This window comes from Nomascus leucogenys, chromosome 4 (assembly GCF_006542625.1).
Source record: "Nomascus leucogenys isolate Asia chromosome 4, Asia_NLE_v1, whole genome shotgun sequence".
Classification (NCBI taxonomy): Eukaryota; Metazoa; Chordata; class Mammalia; order Primates; family Hylobatidae; genus Nomascus; species Nomascus leucogenys.
Genome location: NC_044384.1, coordinates 90,222,472 through 90,239,035, shown reverse-complemented (window position 1 = coordinate 90,239,035; position 16,564 = coordinate 90,222,472). Strand labels below are relative to the sequence as shown.

At 53.3% G+C, this 16,564-nt stretch overlaps 1 protein-coding gene across 4 annotated transcripts in view; it reads left to right on the top strand.

Annotated features, from left to right (window-relative positions):
* The window catches only part of SHANK2 (SH3 and multiple ankyrin repeat domains 2), a 683,630-nt gene that overhangs the window by 337,771 nt on the left and 329,295 nt on the right, over positions 1–16,564 (top strand). For all 4 annotated transcript variants that reach the window (XM_030811436.1, XM_030811433.1, XM_030811432.1 and 1 more), the window contains exon 13: positions 7,545–7,714. In XM_030811436.1, the coding sequence (XP_030667296.1) occupies positions 7,545–7,714 (170 nt within the window). The remainder of the gene's footprint in view (positions 1–7,544; positions 7,715–16,564) is intronic.

Genomic DNA, 16,564 nt, shown 5'->3' with positions numbered 1-16,564 from the left:
GGAAGAAAGACTCATGCTTTTGAGTTCACTTGGTGGAAATGAATGCTGCCGACCTGTCCATGTGTCATCCATTGCACGCATGAAAGACAGCGGCACCCACCTGGCCACACAGGCAGGGTCTGGACCCCGGTAGGACCCGGTGGGGCTCTGGGAAGCCCGTCTTTGGCCCAGTGGCCTCTGTTTTCCTGAAATTAGCATGGGAACTGAGGTGCAGCTGCGTTCAGGGTTTCAGGCGGGTGAAAGGGGCAGAAGGGGCCTTGGCTGCCCAGAGACGCTGCTGGTGTGGGGCCCGCAGAGTGGCTTCGAGTCAGTGCCAGGACTGCAGCTCCTGCTTGCCCTCCTGTGCCCCATCATCCTGACCCAGAAAGTGGGGGTGGCTGGGCCCTCCCAGGTTGGAGTGCAGTGTCACAATCTTGACTCACTGAAACCTACACCTCCCAGGTTCAAGCGATTCTCCTGTCTCAGCTTCCCAGGTAGCTGGGCTTATAGGCATGCTCCACCATGCCCAGCTAAGTTTTGTATTTTTAGTAGAGATGGGGTTTCGCCATGTTGACCAGGCTGGTCTCCAACTCCTGACTTCAGGTGATCCACCTGCCTCAGCCTGCCAAAGTGCTGGGATTACAGGGGTGAGCCACCATGCCTGGCCTGACTTTCACCTGTGCCCAGGGGTTAGTCTGGCAGGGAGCTGGGGCCAGAGAGAGGGGCATCCAGTGTCCTGTGTCGGTCCCTGAAGCAGTCGTTGCAGCCAGCAAGGTAAGACATTGCAAATAATCCTAAGTCCCTGTTGTGCATCCTCAGAGATGCCATCACCAGAATCACAGAGGCAGCATGAAGCCCTCAGGCCTGAGACACACAGGGCTTGGGTGCAGGCTGACTTTCACAGTCCTGGGAAGCCAGGGAGGGAGGCGATGTTGACCAGACAGGAGATGACACAGGGTCTGAGCCTTCAACTTAAAAACAACTGTCAGCCCAGCCAACAACATTTAGTAACGTTTGACAGACGCTCAGGGCTTGGGACCTCCTGCGTTTGCTATGCTGCCCTCTGTGCCAGAGACCTGAGCTGACAGCTTTCTCTATTCCCCTACTGCCATCTTCTGCGTGAGCCGTAACCTGTGAGACACACCCACCTACCCACCTTGAGCAGGTCCCAGGCCTGGGTGATTGTGCCTCTTGATACCTCCAACTCTCTCACAATTCTATGTGTCAGGGGCTCCCCTAGCTCCCCTGGGATGGCCACAGGGGCCCCTCAGTGGGGCTCCCCACCTCCACCTTCTGTCTGCTCCGGTCCAGCCCTGAGGCTGCATCCAGGGTGAGCTGGTGCTTGTTCACCGGTACCACTGCGCTGTGTGGCATCCATTTTTCCCTGACGTCCCTGCAGAGCCTTTCCCGTGCCCTTGCCCTTCTCTCTGCACCACCCAGCTGTCCCCTCTTGTAGCCTTTTGTGGGGAGGCCCTGTGGACTCCCTGACCTCAAGTCCTGGCCCTGTTCTCTGCGCCGACCCCTCAGACGGGCGGAAATGCATCCACTGACCTGTGCTTCTGCCCAGTTGACCATCAGCTCCCTGAGGCCTGCATCCATGTCTACCATTCACGGGGATCTGCAGACCCACATGGCTATGGGCTCACAGCCCACCCGCAGAGTACTTGCTAGATGAATGAATGAATGTGTAACTGACTGGTGAATGAATGAATGGAGAAAGGTCAGTATGTCGGCCAGTTCCTGTTCACCCAGGCTGGCTGGGAAATGGCCCAACTCACTGATCCAAGTCACTCCACCAAGAAGATTACCAATTTTTTCATTTTAAGAATTCAGTGATTTGGCCCTTATACCAAAACAAGTTGGTTAGAATCCCTCCTGACTGTTCTTGGCCGGAACGTAAGGAAAACATGGACAGTTTGGGGTGCAGGAACTTCAGACCAGTCCTCACTGTGCAGGCAGGACAGCAGGAGGGACCCCCAGCGTAGCCCAGGTGCCATGTCTCCTGAGCGGGGCAGGCCCTCTTCTCCCTGGGCTGCAGAGGCCTGGCTTCTGCTGCTGACTGTGGCTGCTGTGGGAAGAGTGGGGCCTGGCAGGAGGATGTAGTTCATTAAATGAGACATCACAAGGATAAGACACCTTGTAGCAGGTGAGATCTTGTTCACCTCATTCTGTCACCAGACAGAGCAGGGAACCCTGAGCTAGGATGTGAGGACCAGCTCTGTATTTCCATACCCAAGTCACCATTTATGGAGCCTCCATTTTCACACCTGTAAAATGGGGACAAAGGTTTTCATCTTCTGCCTTTGTGGGACTTTTTGAGGTTCAAATTAACAGTGAATAAGAAGACATGTGAGAATTTGGCTGGAACCGTACGTCACTGCCAGTAATCACTGCCTGGAACCGTGTACACCACTCTGGTCTAGAAGAAATAAGGCTTTCCTGTTTTTAGATAAAGGTTTCCCAGGCTCTGGGGTTGATGGGTTAGGGAACTGATTCCTCCAAAGAGAATCAAGAAACAGAGCTTCAAGGTTGGAGCTGTGTTCACTTTGACTTCTCTGTCAAGTGACACACACTCTGGTGCCAGCTGGACCAGTGAGGTGAGACAGGCACTTTGTTACGACTTTGCAGCTGCAGCAGGGCAGTGTGAAGGTGCTGATGTTTGCATAACACCTGGCAGAGTGCGTTATCACGGTTACTCCTGATCATCCCCTTTTCTGATAAGGGAGGTTGAGGCTTTGAGAGGTAGCTGACTTGTCCAATGATGGATAGTAAGTGTTCAGCTGGGCTTCAGGCAAGATCTTTCTGAACTTTGGGTAGATGAGTGAATAGATGTTCAGAAAAATGATAAGATGGATGGGTACATGGATGGATGAATGGTGGATAGATGGGTAGATGGATGATGGATGATGAATGGATGGATGGATGATGGATGGATAGATGATGGATGAATGGATGGGTGGATGGATGGATAGATGGATGGATAAATGAATGGTGGATGGATGGGTACATGGATGTTGGCTGAATGGATGGATGAATAGATGATGGATGAGTGGATGTATGATGGATAGGTAGATGGTGAATGGATGGATGGGTAGATGGATGGATGGGTGGATGGATGGATGATGAATAGTGGGTGGATGAGTGGGTGGGTGGATGGATGGAAGAACAGGTATTTGGGCAGATGGAAGGAGGCCTGGATGGATAACGGAGAAGAGATGAGTGGATGGATTAACTCTGATGAAGTTAACTGACTTCTCAAGTAGGGCAGGCTCGGTGTCCCCTGCCGGCTGCTGTTGAGGATGCACAGTGGGGCTGTGGGGTTCCTTGCAGAAGCTCCTTGGGTGTGGAAGTCCTGAGAAGATGCACTCCTCATTTGGTTCCTAAGTTCTGGACTTAAGAAGCTGCTGTGTCAGCCGCATAACAGTTGTGAACAGACCCTGCGAGTCCTGCTCTGTGGCTCACCGTCTGCCCTGCCCCAGCTACTGTCAGCCTTGTCCATCTGATTTTTCCTCTAGACTTTGACCCACCCTTTCCCCTCGAGAGGAAGCCCACGTGCCTCACCTTGCTTCTCCTGGAGTCAACCTATCCGGGTGCTTGGGGACTGATCATGGGGCTGGGCTGACCTGACCTGCAGCCACTCCACCAGCTGAAGAGCATCCATGCAGCCCAGGGGACACTGGGGCCACCTGTGACCTCATCACTAGGACTAACCTTCAGTCCTGACGGGGCCTAATGCATCCAGCTCCTCCAAGCGCCCGTATCGCATCCCCAGCCAGGAGAGGGGGGTTGAGATGATGTCGGCATAGCCCTGTGTTCTGGCTGCAGCCGGTCCAGCCTGGATGATGGTCAATGTAGAGACAGTGACTGCCCTCGGAGCTGCAGTGGGGCTAGGAACTGAGCTTCTCATCTGCATTTTCTCATTATTCTCCCAGCAACCACAGGTGGTGGGGATCTGCCCCACCCCCACCCTCTACCACCTATTTTACAAATAAGAAAATTAAGGCTCAGAGAGGTAAAGTGACTCACTGAAGGTCACACAGCTGGGGCAGATCAGCCTGGAAGTGACGGGAGGTTCAGGCCATCCACAGAGCCCATGAAGGCCGCTGGCCTTGCTGGCTTCATCACTCAGGGCAGATGTAGGGAGGTGCATTAAGGGAAGTTCAAGGAGAGGAGGGATTCTGACCCTGGGGTGCTGTATTCTCCTGGAGTTCCCTTGGTTGCCGGGATTCTCCTCCCCGCATCCCTGCTGGCCTGGGAGCCAGGGAAGAGACAGCTGTGAGACGCTCAGTGCCTGCGGTACAGGCTCCCAGCCCTCCCAGCTCTCGGTTCTGTGCCAGTCCAGCCCTGAGTCAGGCTGAGTTGAATGAATGCGTCTGAGTGCTGGTGGACGTGCAGAAGGCTGGGCAGGCTGGCAGGGAAGCCTCTCAGGTGGGGGCCTGGCCCAGCGCTGCTGTTGCATTTCTCAGCTCCCCTTGCAGAGCAGGAAGGACCAGTGTCCTTTCCCTCTGCTCCCTGGTGGCTCACTGAGCTATGCCTTTGGACAAGAGGAGGCCACCAAAACTGGCTTTTGCAGGAGTTCCTGCTCCAGGAACTCCTGAGGTGTTTGGGGATAAATGATGTCCATCGATAGGGAACAGCGGTCCTTTGGAATTCTCCTGGCTGTGCACATCGATGCACTTCTGTGCCACACCGTGCCCGGTGGGCTCCATCTTGTGCCCAGGCTGCATGGCAGTGACAGCTCAGAGAGACACCTGTGCCCCCAGGAGTCTGTGAATGCCACATTTGTGGCTGTGACTGGGGGAGGAATGGCATCCCTAGGGACAGGGGACAGGGAAGTCCTAACTGCCTGCAGCCTCCCCCATCTCTCAATGTCCTCAGAGCCCAGGTAAGCGTCCAAGACGCCCACCTGTTCCAGAAGAGGCCACTGTCCTGCCCTGTCTCTGCTCCCCATGGTTTCAGGACAAATCTGAGATTTGGAGTCAGGCAGACAGACTGAGTGTTCAGGCCCAGTCTGCTCCCTACAGAGTAATCAGAGTACATGGAGCCCTGGCTCCTCAAACACATTGACACGGGTAAGGTCCCCGTGGCCAGATCTCACCATCCTAATGCCGAGAGAAGGAGTAAGAAGCAGAACTAAATACAGCCCTGTTGCCCTTCTGTAACTTTATACAAGCACAGAGCAAACTATAAGACAATTATCAGGGACACGAGTCGGGTGACTACAGTAGTGAAGGCACATGATGAGGGGGAGGCTTATGTTAAATGCCAAAAGAGGGTAGTCACATCCGCTTCTAGAACTTTCCCTGCAAGCCTGTTTTGCGTGGGTCCCTGTGTGCATGGGCCCTTCCTCCCTGTCCTCATAGAAAGACTGATGCTGCCTCCATCGCCTCAGAGGCCACAGCACGTAAAGTTTGGGAGGGGAACCATGGTCAGAGGCCACTCGCTTCCCTGCAGCCAGGGGCCCTGTTGGAGGACGCCAGCCGCAGGTGGACGCTTTCTCTGTCTTTCTGAGCATGTGCACGGGAGGGCCGTCCTGAATTTCTGGCCAGCTTCCTCCGTGTAGATGCGTTTGTTTCTAAGGATGGCCGTCCTGAATTTCTGGCCAGCTTCCTCCATGTAGATGCGTTTGTTTCTAAGGACGCCCGTCCTGGCCACTTTGTAGGTGCATCTCAGAGTACTTTGTGCTGCGTGTCCTGTCGCTGGGCCCTGTTAAGGTGTGTCTTACTGTCGGGTGTAGAAGTCAGGTTGAAAACATAGCTCTGTGCAAAATCAATGACATACAGCAAGAACTGATATTAGTTCCTCTAGTGTGTTTCGCTGGGGCCGCTGGGAACTGCACTGGAAGAACCGAGGTCATGACCCATTCTGATGGAAGGTCCTGGGTGCTTCCTCATCCAGTGTGACTGATGCTCACAGTGAGGTGGATGAAATGTCGGACACCCATGGCCTTCCTGGATCTCTGTCTCCACCTGAGTCTCTTTGGGGTTTGTTTGTTTTTGTTTTTTTGAGACAGGATCTCACTCTGTCACCCAGGCTGGAGTGCAGTGGCGCAATCATGGCTTACTGCAGCCGCGACCTCCTGGCCACAAGCAGTGCTCTCACCTGAGCCTCCCGAGTAGTGAGAACCACAAATGCACAGCACCATGCCTGGCCAACATTTTTTTTAGTAGAAATAGGGTTTCATCATGTTGCCCAGGCTAGTCTTTTTTAAAATAGTGCCAAAATAGGCCAGGTGCGGTGGCTCACACCTGTAACTTCAGCACTTTGGGAGGCCGAGGCAGGCGGATCATTTGAGGCCAGAACTTTGAGATCATCCTGGTGAACATGGTGAAACCCCATCTCTACTAAAAATACAAAAATTAGCCAGGCATGGTGGCAGGCACCTGTAATCCCAGGTACTCAGGAGGCTGAGGCACGAGAATCGCTTGAACCTGGGAGGCAGAGGTTGCAGTGAACCGAGATCATGCCACTGCAGTCCCACCTGGGTAACAGAGTGAGACGTTGTCTCAAATAAATAAAATGAAGTAAAATGGAGGAAAAATATATGTAACATCAAATTTATCACCTTAGAACCATTTTGAAGTGCACAGTTCAGTGGGTTTCAGTGGAATACATTCGAGTGCTGTGCAACCGTCACCATCATCCATCTCCAGAACCTTCTCATCTTGTGAAACCAAAACTCTGTCCCCATTGAACCCTCACTCCCCATTCTCTCCACCAGCCCCCGGCACCCGCCATTCTACTTTCTGTGTCCATGAATCTGACAGCTCTCAGGCCCTCACATGGCTGGGATCACACAGTCTGTGTTCTTTTGTGTCTGGCGTATCTCACTGAGCAGTGTCCCCAAGGTTCACCCACGGTGTAGCCTGTGTCAGAGTTTACTTTTTTTTTTGGGGGCGGGGGACAGAGTCTCACTCTGTCACCCTTGCTGGAGTGCAGTGGTGCAATCTCGGCTCACTGCAACCTCCGCCTCCCAGGTTCAAGCAATTCTCCTGCCTCAGCCTCTCCAGTAGCTGGGATTACAGGTGCTCACCACCACACCCTGGTATTTTTTGAATTTTTAGTGCAGACAAGGTTTCACCACATTGGCCATGCTGGTCCCGAACTCACGATCTCAGGTGGTCCGCCCACCTCAGCCTCCCAAAGTGCTGGGATTACAGATATGATCCCACCACACCTGGCCCAGAGTTTAATTCCTGATAGAGGCTAAACAGCGTTCCATTGTATGTTTGGGCCACCCTGTGTCTCTCCATTCTGTGGAGGGACCCTTGGGCTGCTGTGAACGGTGCCACTGTGAACGCAGGTGTGCAGATGTCTCCCCGAGTGGCTGCTGTCTGTCCGTGCGGGGCAGACCCGCAAGTGGGATTGCTGGATCTGCCTGAGCCTCTGACCACAGTGCTGTCCCGGCCCGTTCCCATCTTCCTGTCTGGCATCAGGAGTTCTGATGCGGCAACCGAGGCGCAGCATGTGTTGAATGGCTTGGCTGTGGTTTGTGGCGTGTGGCTTGTGACCTTGTGACTCTGCTCTCTCTCTCTCTCTCTCTCTGCCCCTCTCGCCTGGTCCAGGTCGCCTTTTGCTCCTGGTGCCAACAAGGACTCACTCTCGGCCTTCGAGTACCCGGGGCCCAAGCGGAAGCTCTACAGTGCCGTGCCTGGGAGGCTCTTCGTCGCCGTCAAGCCATACCAACCCCAAGTGGACGGCGAGATCCCCCTTCACCGTGGTGACAGGGTCAAAGGTCAGTGTCTGCTGGTTGTCCTCTGCTCCCGGAGTGAGGTCAGGCTGGGGCCCTTCATCCGGCCTGCTGTGGGGACGATGTCCAAGGCTGTACTTCTCCATGGAAAATACAGGCCCCTGGAAGGGCAGGAATGGGGAACAGAGTGACGTTCCCAGACCCTTTCCCTCACTCTCCAGGAAGCTGCTGCGGCATCCCCCAGTGCTGGGTCTCAGGGATCGAAGGGGACACTTCCATTGGGAATGAGATTCCACTTGAGAAGGGCAGTGGGGGAGCCAGATGAGGGCATCGAAGAGCAGAGCTCCTTTCCATCCCCTAAGTCTGAAGTGTCGGGGTGGGACCTGGCATGGGTCAGCTTTGGGGTCTCCAGGTAGATGGTCTGGTGGGACCTGAGGCCCGGGTCCTGCAGTGTTCAAAGGAAGGAATTCTACCAGGTTGGAAGGAAAGATTCTCAAAGCAGAATCCTGGGAACCAGCATTGAGGAGCCTCTGGGGGGCCATTGTCAACACCAGGTCAAGAAGGGGTTAGATGTTGTTCCTGGGGTACTGGGGAGCCAGCGATGGTTTCTGCCCAGGGGGAAATCAGGTATGTGAGGCACTGCAGGAAGATAAAAGTAGGGTTGGAGGGAAGTTGGCAGTGGTGGCATCTGAGGCACTCAGCAGAAGTAACATGGCAGGTGTGGGCTGCAGAGGTTGTGTGGGATGGTAGGAACTCACTGGGTGGAGCAAGAAAGCCCTAACACGTGTGGCCAGCACGCCCGGGCCCTGCCACTGGAGGGCAGGCTTCCAGAGGATGCGTGGCGTGGGTGGAAGGTGTGGCCCTTAGAGGTCAGTAGGCCCGGTTCAAATCCCGCCTTCCCCAGCTGGCTGCCGCCTGGCCCCCAGCAGGTAATTGACTCAGTTCCTTTCTCTGCGCGCCACACCGATCAGGTCAGCTTGACCTGGGTTACTGCAACATTCTAATTACGGCAGAGCCCCGCCACTTGCCTGATGGCCAGTGTTCCTGCTGCACACATATTTCGTTATTTGATAGCATCAAATAAGTCCCTGGAGCTCTATTAATTTTTTTCAGTCATTTTTCTTTACATTAGATCATTTCTATTGGTTATTGTTTATTTACCCTTTCCTTTGTAATGCCCCTTTGGCTGTTAAGTCTGTCTTTTGAGTTTTATAATTTCAGAAATTATGTTTGCTAGCTTTTCCGTGTATCATTTTTATTGTTGCCTTTTATTTGCCAAGACCTCCTATTACCCTGTTGAGATTTTTTTTGTTTATTAAAAACTTAGTTTTTGTTTTGTTTTTACAACATTGCAGATTGGTGTAACTGCCACTTTAAAATCCCTCACACTTACCCCATCAACTTGGCTGTCTCTCTGAGGACTAGTGCTGAGAGCCACCTTCCCTCCTGCCCACTGAGGCCAGCCCTGAGATGTCAGGTGACAAGGATGTCAAGGCCCCACATTTGGGGAGCAAGAGGGGCCATCTGTGCAGCGATCAGGGCCAATGCTGGCCTTGTTAGCAACCCTGTTCTAGGAAGTGAGAGCTGAGGTTCCTAGTTAGAGAAGGTTTTCTGACCGGTCTGCACACTCAGGGCCACCCCCTAGGCCCAAGTGGGAGCCAAGGAGGCTCACTGTCCCTCCAGAGCAGGAAGGGACACACGGTCCTCCTGTCCAGGCCTGTCCCTATTGTAGGGAGGAGAAGCCTGGGGCTCAGGGGTCGAAGGGTGGAGCTTCTCCTCTGTGAGCCTTGCTTGGAGTTCACTGATGCCCAGGGAGGAGGCTGGGGTGCAGCTGGCAGTCCCTGTAGGGCAGCCAGGTTAGTCCTGGACTTCCAAAGGCGCAGAGAGGCCTGTAAAGATGAACCTGGAGCCTGGGGCTGGGCATCTGTGGACTCACTCATACCAACCCATGCTCCAGGAGGGGCAGAGCTGCAGACAAGCTTCCATGCTGTGAACTTGTCATGCATCCCTAGTGCCTTAGACATAGAGCAGAGGCCCGTGGGAGTGGGCACTGAACAGCTGAGAGTCCCTTAGAGGGGACTCCGAGTAGCAGCATGGATGAGCAGGAGCTCAAGGGAGAGGGGGAGCCGGCGATGAGCCCATCAGTGGGCCCGAGTCTCCCACAGGCCGGCAGTGGTAGGCAGACTTGAGGACCCAGGACTCACATGGGTCGTGGGACATGGCAGGCAAATCCACATCTCACACCTTAATTCCCAGAAGCTCTGGGGGCCTTCCCCTGTCCAACTCCCTGGGCAGAATGATCCAACAAAGGAAAGAAGGGAGGTCATGTGACTCCTATCCAGGCCCCGGGACTGGGCTTCCTTGGCCTCTCTGCCCCTCCCCAGCACACTGGAACCCAGCAGCACCTCCTCAAACATGACCAGACTGGAACCCGCCCCTCGCAGGAGCGTGGGGCGTGTGGGGAGCTGGGCCTGTCTCCCAGGGAGAACAGAAATGACAGAGCTCAGTTCCAAAACTCACACTTCAAAGGATCGATGGCAAAGGACTGCTGTTCTGAAAAGAGATTCGAGTGGGCCGCGCAGGCCATTTGCACACAATTGGCGCAGAGCCCCTTCCTGCTGCCAGTGGCGCCGCTCTTCCTTCCTGCCGAGCTGTCGGTGCCTCCTCCCCATCGTGGGGTGGCCCGCGCATCCTTGCTGTCTGCATGGCAGTGCTTAGAGGCGGGCGGGTCGAGCCGATCCACTGCCTGCAGAGCCAAGGCCCTTTGGAGGAATTCTGTCCCCTTGATATCAAGAGAACAACCATTGTGGGCAGGAAACCCAGCTGCCTGGCTGGCAGGGGCAGGTCTGGGAGGGTTTCCAGAGAAACCAAACTCATTTTTTGCAGTGGAAGTCAGGCCCCGGGCAGCAGGCAGGCAGGGTGGCTGTGACGGGCCCCAGGGTGGCCCTGGGGTCCTGCTGATAACACTGCTGCTCCTGGCTCTTTCAGAAGGTTAATTTACATCTCCTCTGCTCGGTCCCATTTGGGAAGGGGTTGACATTCCCAGTAGACAGGATACCATGTACCTGGGAAAACATACCCCAACATTTTTCTCCTAAAATAAGAGGTGCCCAAAAATAGGTGTGTACATGTTCTGATTCCCCGACTGACCCTCCTTTTTTTTTTTTTTTTTTTAATTCAAGGGCTCCTCTTTGTCCTTCACTGTACCTGGCACATTCGTCCCTTCACCCCCGATAGTTCTTTATGCGAGATCCAGCATCAAGCTTCTGAGCCAGAGGCTCCTGCCCAAGCTGTGTACCTGAGTGCAGTTTCTCAGCCTCTCTTCCCAAAGTCCCTGCATCTGAGACATGAGGGGAGTTTGTTAAATGTGCAGATCTCCTGGCCATCCATCCCTACATCTGCAGAATTGTATCTCCAAGGACACACAGCCCTTGGAGGGCTATCTGAATATCTGAATAGTTAACAAGCTCCTCAGGTGATTTTGCAGCATTCCTGACTGTGACAGATTGTAGACCCTCTGCAGGCAGGACTATGTTTTCTTCTTGTTTGTTTCCCAAGCATGTGACACAGTGCCTGGAATGGGATAGATGATGGATGGATGAAATGGCTGGATGGCTGGGTGGGTGGGTGGACGGATGGGCAGGCATGCAGGCAGATGAACGGATGGATGGACAGATGGATGGAGAGGCGGATAGGCAGATGGGTGGGTAGATAGGCAGATGAACTGACAAATGGGTGGACAGGCGGATGGATGGATGGATGGATGGATGGATGGATGGATGGATGGATGGATGGATGAATGGGTAAGTGGATAGATGGATGGGTGGATGGGTAGATGGGTAGATGGGAAGATGGATGAATGGGTGGGTGGATAGATGAATGGATGGATGGGTAGATGGGAAGATGGATGGATGGATGGATGGATGGATGGATGGATGGATGGATGGATAGATGGGAAGATGGATGGATGGGAAGATGGATGGATGGATGGATGGATGGATGGATGGATGGATGGATAGATGGGAAGATGGATGAATGGGTAGATGGATGAATGGGTAGATGGATGGATGGGTGGATGGGTAGGTGGGAAGATAGATGAGTGAGTAGATGGATAGATGAATGGATGGATGGGTAGATGGATAGATGGATGAATGGTTGGGTGGGTAGATGGGAAGATAGATGGGTGGGTAGATAGATGAATGGGTAGATGGATGGATGGGTGCATGGGCAGATGTGAAGATGGATGAATGAGTAGATGGATAGATGGATGGATGGGCCGATGGATAGATGGGGGGGATGGGCAGATGGGAAGATAGATGAATGGGTAGATGGGTGGGTGGATGGATGGATAGATGGATGGATGGTTGGATGGGAAGATGGATGAATGGGAAGATAGATGAATGGGTAGACGGATGGATGGATGGATGGGTAGATGGATGGATGGGTAGATGGATGGATGGGTGGGTGGGTAGATGGGAAGTTAGATGAATGGGTGGATGGATGGATAGGTAGATGGATGGGTGGATGGGTATGTAGATGGGAAGATGGATGAATGGGTAAATGGATGGATGGATGGGTAGATGGATGGATGGGTAGATGGATGGATGGGTGAGTGGGTAGATGGGAAGTTGGATGGATGGGTAGATGGATGGATGGGTGAGTGGGTAGATGGGAAGTTGGATGAATGGGTAGATGGATGGATGGGTGGATGGGTAAATAGGAAGATGAATGAATGGGTGGGTAGGTGGGTGGGTGGGTGGATGTATGTATGTATGGATGGGTGGGTAAATGGATGGATGGGTAGATGGATGGATGAGTAGGTGGGAAGATGGATGGATGGATGGATGGATGGATGGATGGATGGATGGATGGATATGTGGTTGAGTTTGATAGGTGGACGAATGAGTGGATAGATGGGTAGTTGGATAGGTGGTGAGTGAGTGAGTGCATGACAGCATGGAAGAATGACAGAGTTTTCTAAACAGCAGTGTGTGTTTTGTCCCACACTCTCACCACCATGCTTCCATCCTGCTTTTCCTCTGCTCAGACAGCAGCTGTCCCTGTGTCTTCCCATCAGCTCCTCCTTCAGGATTCGGCCGCCATGTCCCTCCCTCTGGGAGTGTCCCCGCCCCCACCTGCCACGCTCCCTCTCTACTTTTTGGCCCAGGCCACACAGGCCTCTGATGCTGATGCAGCACGTGGCACAATGAGCGTGGTCATTTTAGGGGTTCATTTATTTAACAGACACACAATGAACCCCTGAGGGTTCCTGGCCATGGGTGAGGCCTAGGGAAGCAGTGATGATTGACCCTGCTTGCTGCAAGCCCCCATTCTGGCAAGCAAAAACTAAGCCCACGACATAGCATTGCCAGTGCTGGGGGGTGGGGGCACAGGGGGCACCAACGTTTCTGCTCTGTGACATTAGGTGGGTGGACAGTGAGGCCATCTTCCTCTTCTGAAGCTCCTCCAGGTGTCTGCCCCAAATCCTGCACCATCTTTGTGACCCCAGAGCCCAGCACAGTCCCTGGCCCAAGTAAGTCCTGTGTCAATTTAAGCAGAAGGATATGCGGATTCAAGAACACCATGCATGGCTTGAAATTGAAGATGGCCCAGAGGTACATTAGAAACCAGCATGTTGGGTACAGAACAGGAAAAATGCTGGGTCTCGGCAACTCCCTCTTCCGCAGTGACCTGGCAGGTTTCTGTACCCAGGCTGGGGTCGAGGCGGAGAAAGTGGAGCATAGCAGAAGGGTCGGAGCCACCCCTGCCCCAGCTCATCCAGTATAGGGAATCACTGCTGCTTTCCAGTTTGCAAGAGAGCTGCTGAGGCAGGGAGCGGCCCACTGTGGTGGCCGTGGTGAGGACAGCAGGGCTGGCCCTTCTCCAACCAGCTTATCCCCACTGTGGCCTCAGGGAGCATGTGGGGCCCATAGAGAGATCCACAGTTGGTTCTCATAGGTGCCTTAAAGCATCGTCTGTGTTGGAGCAGACATGGTGTTGAGGATGGACCTTCTTTCTAGCCAGGTTTCCCAGGGCCCCCAGCCATGCCGTATGTGCCCCTCCCCCCATCCTCATGCCCTGGATGCAATGCGTTCACCTGCTCTGTACCCACCATTCAAAGCGCTGCCTCTTCCTGCACGGCTTGCCCCGAGTCTTGCCGCCCTGCCTCCTTGCTTCCGTAGTCTTCCTTCTGCCTCTCGGTTTGGCTGGGACGATTCTCATTTGATCCTCTGTGGTAGAGTCAGTCCTATCACACCATGGCTCCCCTGCAAGTCTGGGGCTCCAGGGACAGGGTCCTTGACAATTTTTCCAGCCAGAGTATCCAAAGGCAAGGCAGGACTCCAGACTTCAGAATTCACCTGGTTGCCTGCTCAGAATTCACTCTCAGAATTCACCCTAGTGTTCCGCATGGAGAAGGTGGGGCCACAGAGAGCACAGGAGTCCCCGGGGTCCCTCAGCATCCCAGTGATGGGGCCGAGTCTCTCGCCTCCCAGCCCAGTGCTCACTCTTGTACTGCTGGGTGGATGGAGACTTCCTCTCTTCTCCTCCATGTCTTACTTTTGAATGAATTGCATCAGCAAACAATGGGGGAGCCAAGCCCAGCCCCTTCCTCACCATATGAGGAACACCCATTCCTACCTGGATGCAGGTGTTCTGTCAGGGAGGCACTCAAGGCACAAACCCCTCTCTTGCTCCCCATTCTCTGAAGAGGACCAGCAGGTACCATTTGCACAACCAGAAACCCAGAAGGGCCCCTCCTCCATTCCCCTGCACCCTCGGCACAGGTCCTGCTGTTTCTACACCCCTGACACAAAGGCTCCCCGTGGTGGGGGGACCCCTTGCAGCATGTCACCTCTGCCTCCTTGTACAAGCCCATTGGAAACAGCGTTTCATATTTTTGGTTGGTTTTGTAATAACAATAACACATCCTGAAGTGCATACTTGATAGAGATTAAATATGGAACTAAAAGGCATGATTCTCCTGGAGAGGGGAGTTTGGAAGAAAAGTCAGGCAAGAGTGTTGAGTCCTCATTCCACACTGGGCTCGTGTGCCTCTGATTCACGCATAGCAATGTTTATGAGCTAGATAGTATTGTCATGCTGTGATAAATGAGGAAACTGAGGCACAGAGAGACCGAGTTTTCCCAAGCATCGCGTAGCTAAGATAGGGCAGAGCTTCCATGGAAGAAGATACCAGTCTCTACCTATGCAGTTCCCTTCTCCCCAGGCCCATATGAAACAGCAGAATGACCTCACAGCCGTGAAGGAAGGAGAGGATGGGTATCTTTGTGGGCATTGGCTCCTAGTGGCACATCAGCAAGTCCTTGGCCTCTCTTTGCAGCCCGGGGTACTGCTCTGAGATGACCCTCTCAGGTCCAGGGTTCTGCTGGGAAACTGTGGGGCACATCCTGGTCAGCTGGGCTGAGAGGAGCCCACAGGCCCTGCATCAAGTTTTGGAGGAGATGCTTCAGGCAGTGATGATTGTCCTGGTCACCTGGGATGTGGCTGACATGTTTCAGTTAGGTCATTTCTTCAGGTTATTAGGAACTTATGAAGTGGGGTTTTCAGTTCCATTAACCTTCAAAAATCGTGGGCTGAGTGGTTCTCTGTCTGGCCTCTGAGACTAAAATGAGGGCTAGAGGAGAACAATTCTGGGGCCATGATTCCTCTTTCAGCAGGGCTGGTGCCTTTGGGTCCTGAGTAATTTAAAAGAAGGTAAAGATGTGGAGAGATCAGATTGTTCTCTCCTAAGTAAGATACAGACTGGTTCAGTGGCTCACGCCGGTGATCCCAAACACTTTGGGAGGTGGAGGCAGGCGGATTGCTTGAGCTTAGGGTTTTGAAACCAGCCTGGGCAACATAGTGAGACCCTGTCCCTAAAAAAGTAATAATAATAATAATTAATGAGGTGTGGTGGTACACGTCTGTCATCACAGCAACTCCGGAGGCTGAGGTGGGAGGATCGCTTAAGCCTGGGAGGTCAAGGCTGCAGTGAGCTGTGATGGCACCACTGCACTTCAGCCTGGGTGACAAAGCAAGACCCTGCCTCAAAAAAATAAATAAATAATAAATAAATAAATAAATCCTAAGATATAGATTTTCCTTCCTCACTTTGCCACTGCAAGCTTTGCAAGCTTTATGACAGAAATAGTTATCACAATGGGGCCATGGGGACCAGTGGGGTCCTCGTGACCTTCCCCCCACCCCATGGTGTCTTTGGGCTTATGTCCCTCACCCATGCTCAGCAGTTGAGTTTAAAAACAAACATGCTTTATTCTTCCAGCGGATGTTCATTGAGGGCCTACTGTGTACCCAGTACATGGCCCGGGGAGGGATGCCTGTGTCTGGACTCAGCAACTTCCACCCTGTAGGCTAGGGCGGCCGTGTCTGTCCAGTGATGTACATGGTCCCCAGGCCAAGGTCACTGTGTGGCCACCATCGCTTCTCTCCTGGGGAATTGGCTTCTTTCAACCACAAGTCAGAAAGAAACCTGCAGTCCTTGCCAGCAACCACATACTGAATAGGTTCCTGATTAATAAGCCAGCACGCCAGTGGGCCAGGCCTCCAAGGGGCTGGTGCTGACTGTGTGAGGTTTTTAGTGCAGTTCCTTCCATTTTAAGTGAAGATAATTCCACGTCCACACCATTGTCAGATGATTCGTGAGCGGCTCGCCCATCCTCTGCTGTGATTTCTTTTTCTTTTTTTTTCTTTTTTTTTTTTTGAGATGGCGTCTCACTCTGTCACCCAGGCTGAGTGCAGTGGCGCGATCTCGGCTCACTGCAACTTTCATCTTCCAGGTTCAGGTGATTCTCCAGTCTCAGCCTCCCAAGTGGCTGAGATTACAGGTGTGTGCCATCACACCTGGCTAATTTTTGTATTTTTAGTAGAGCTAGC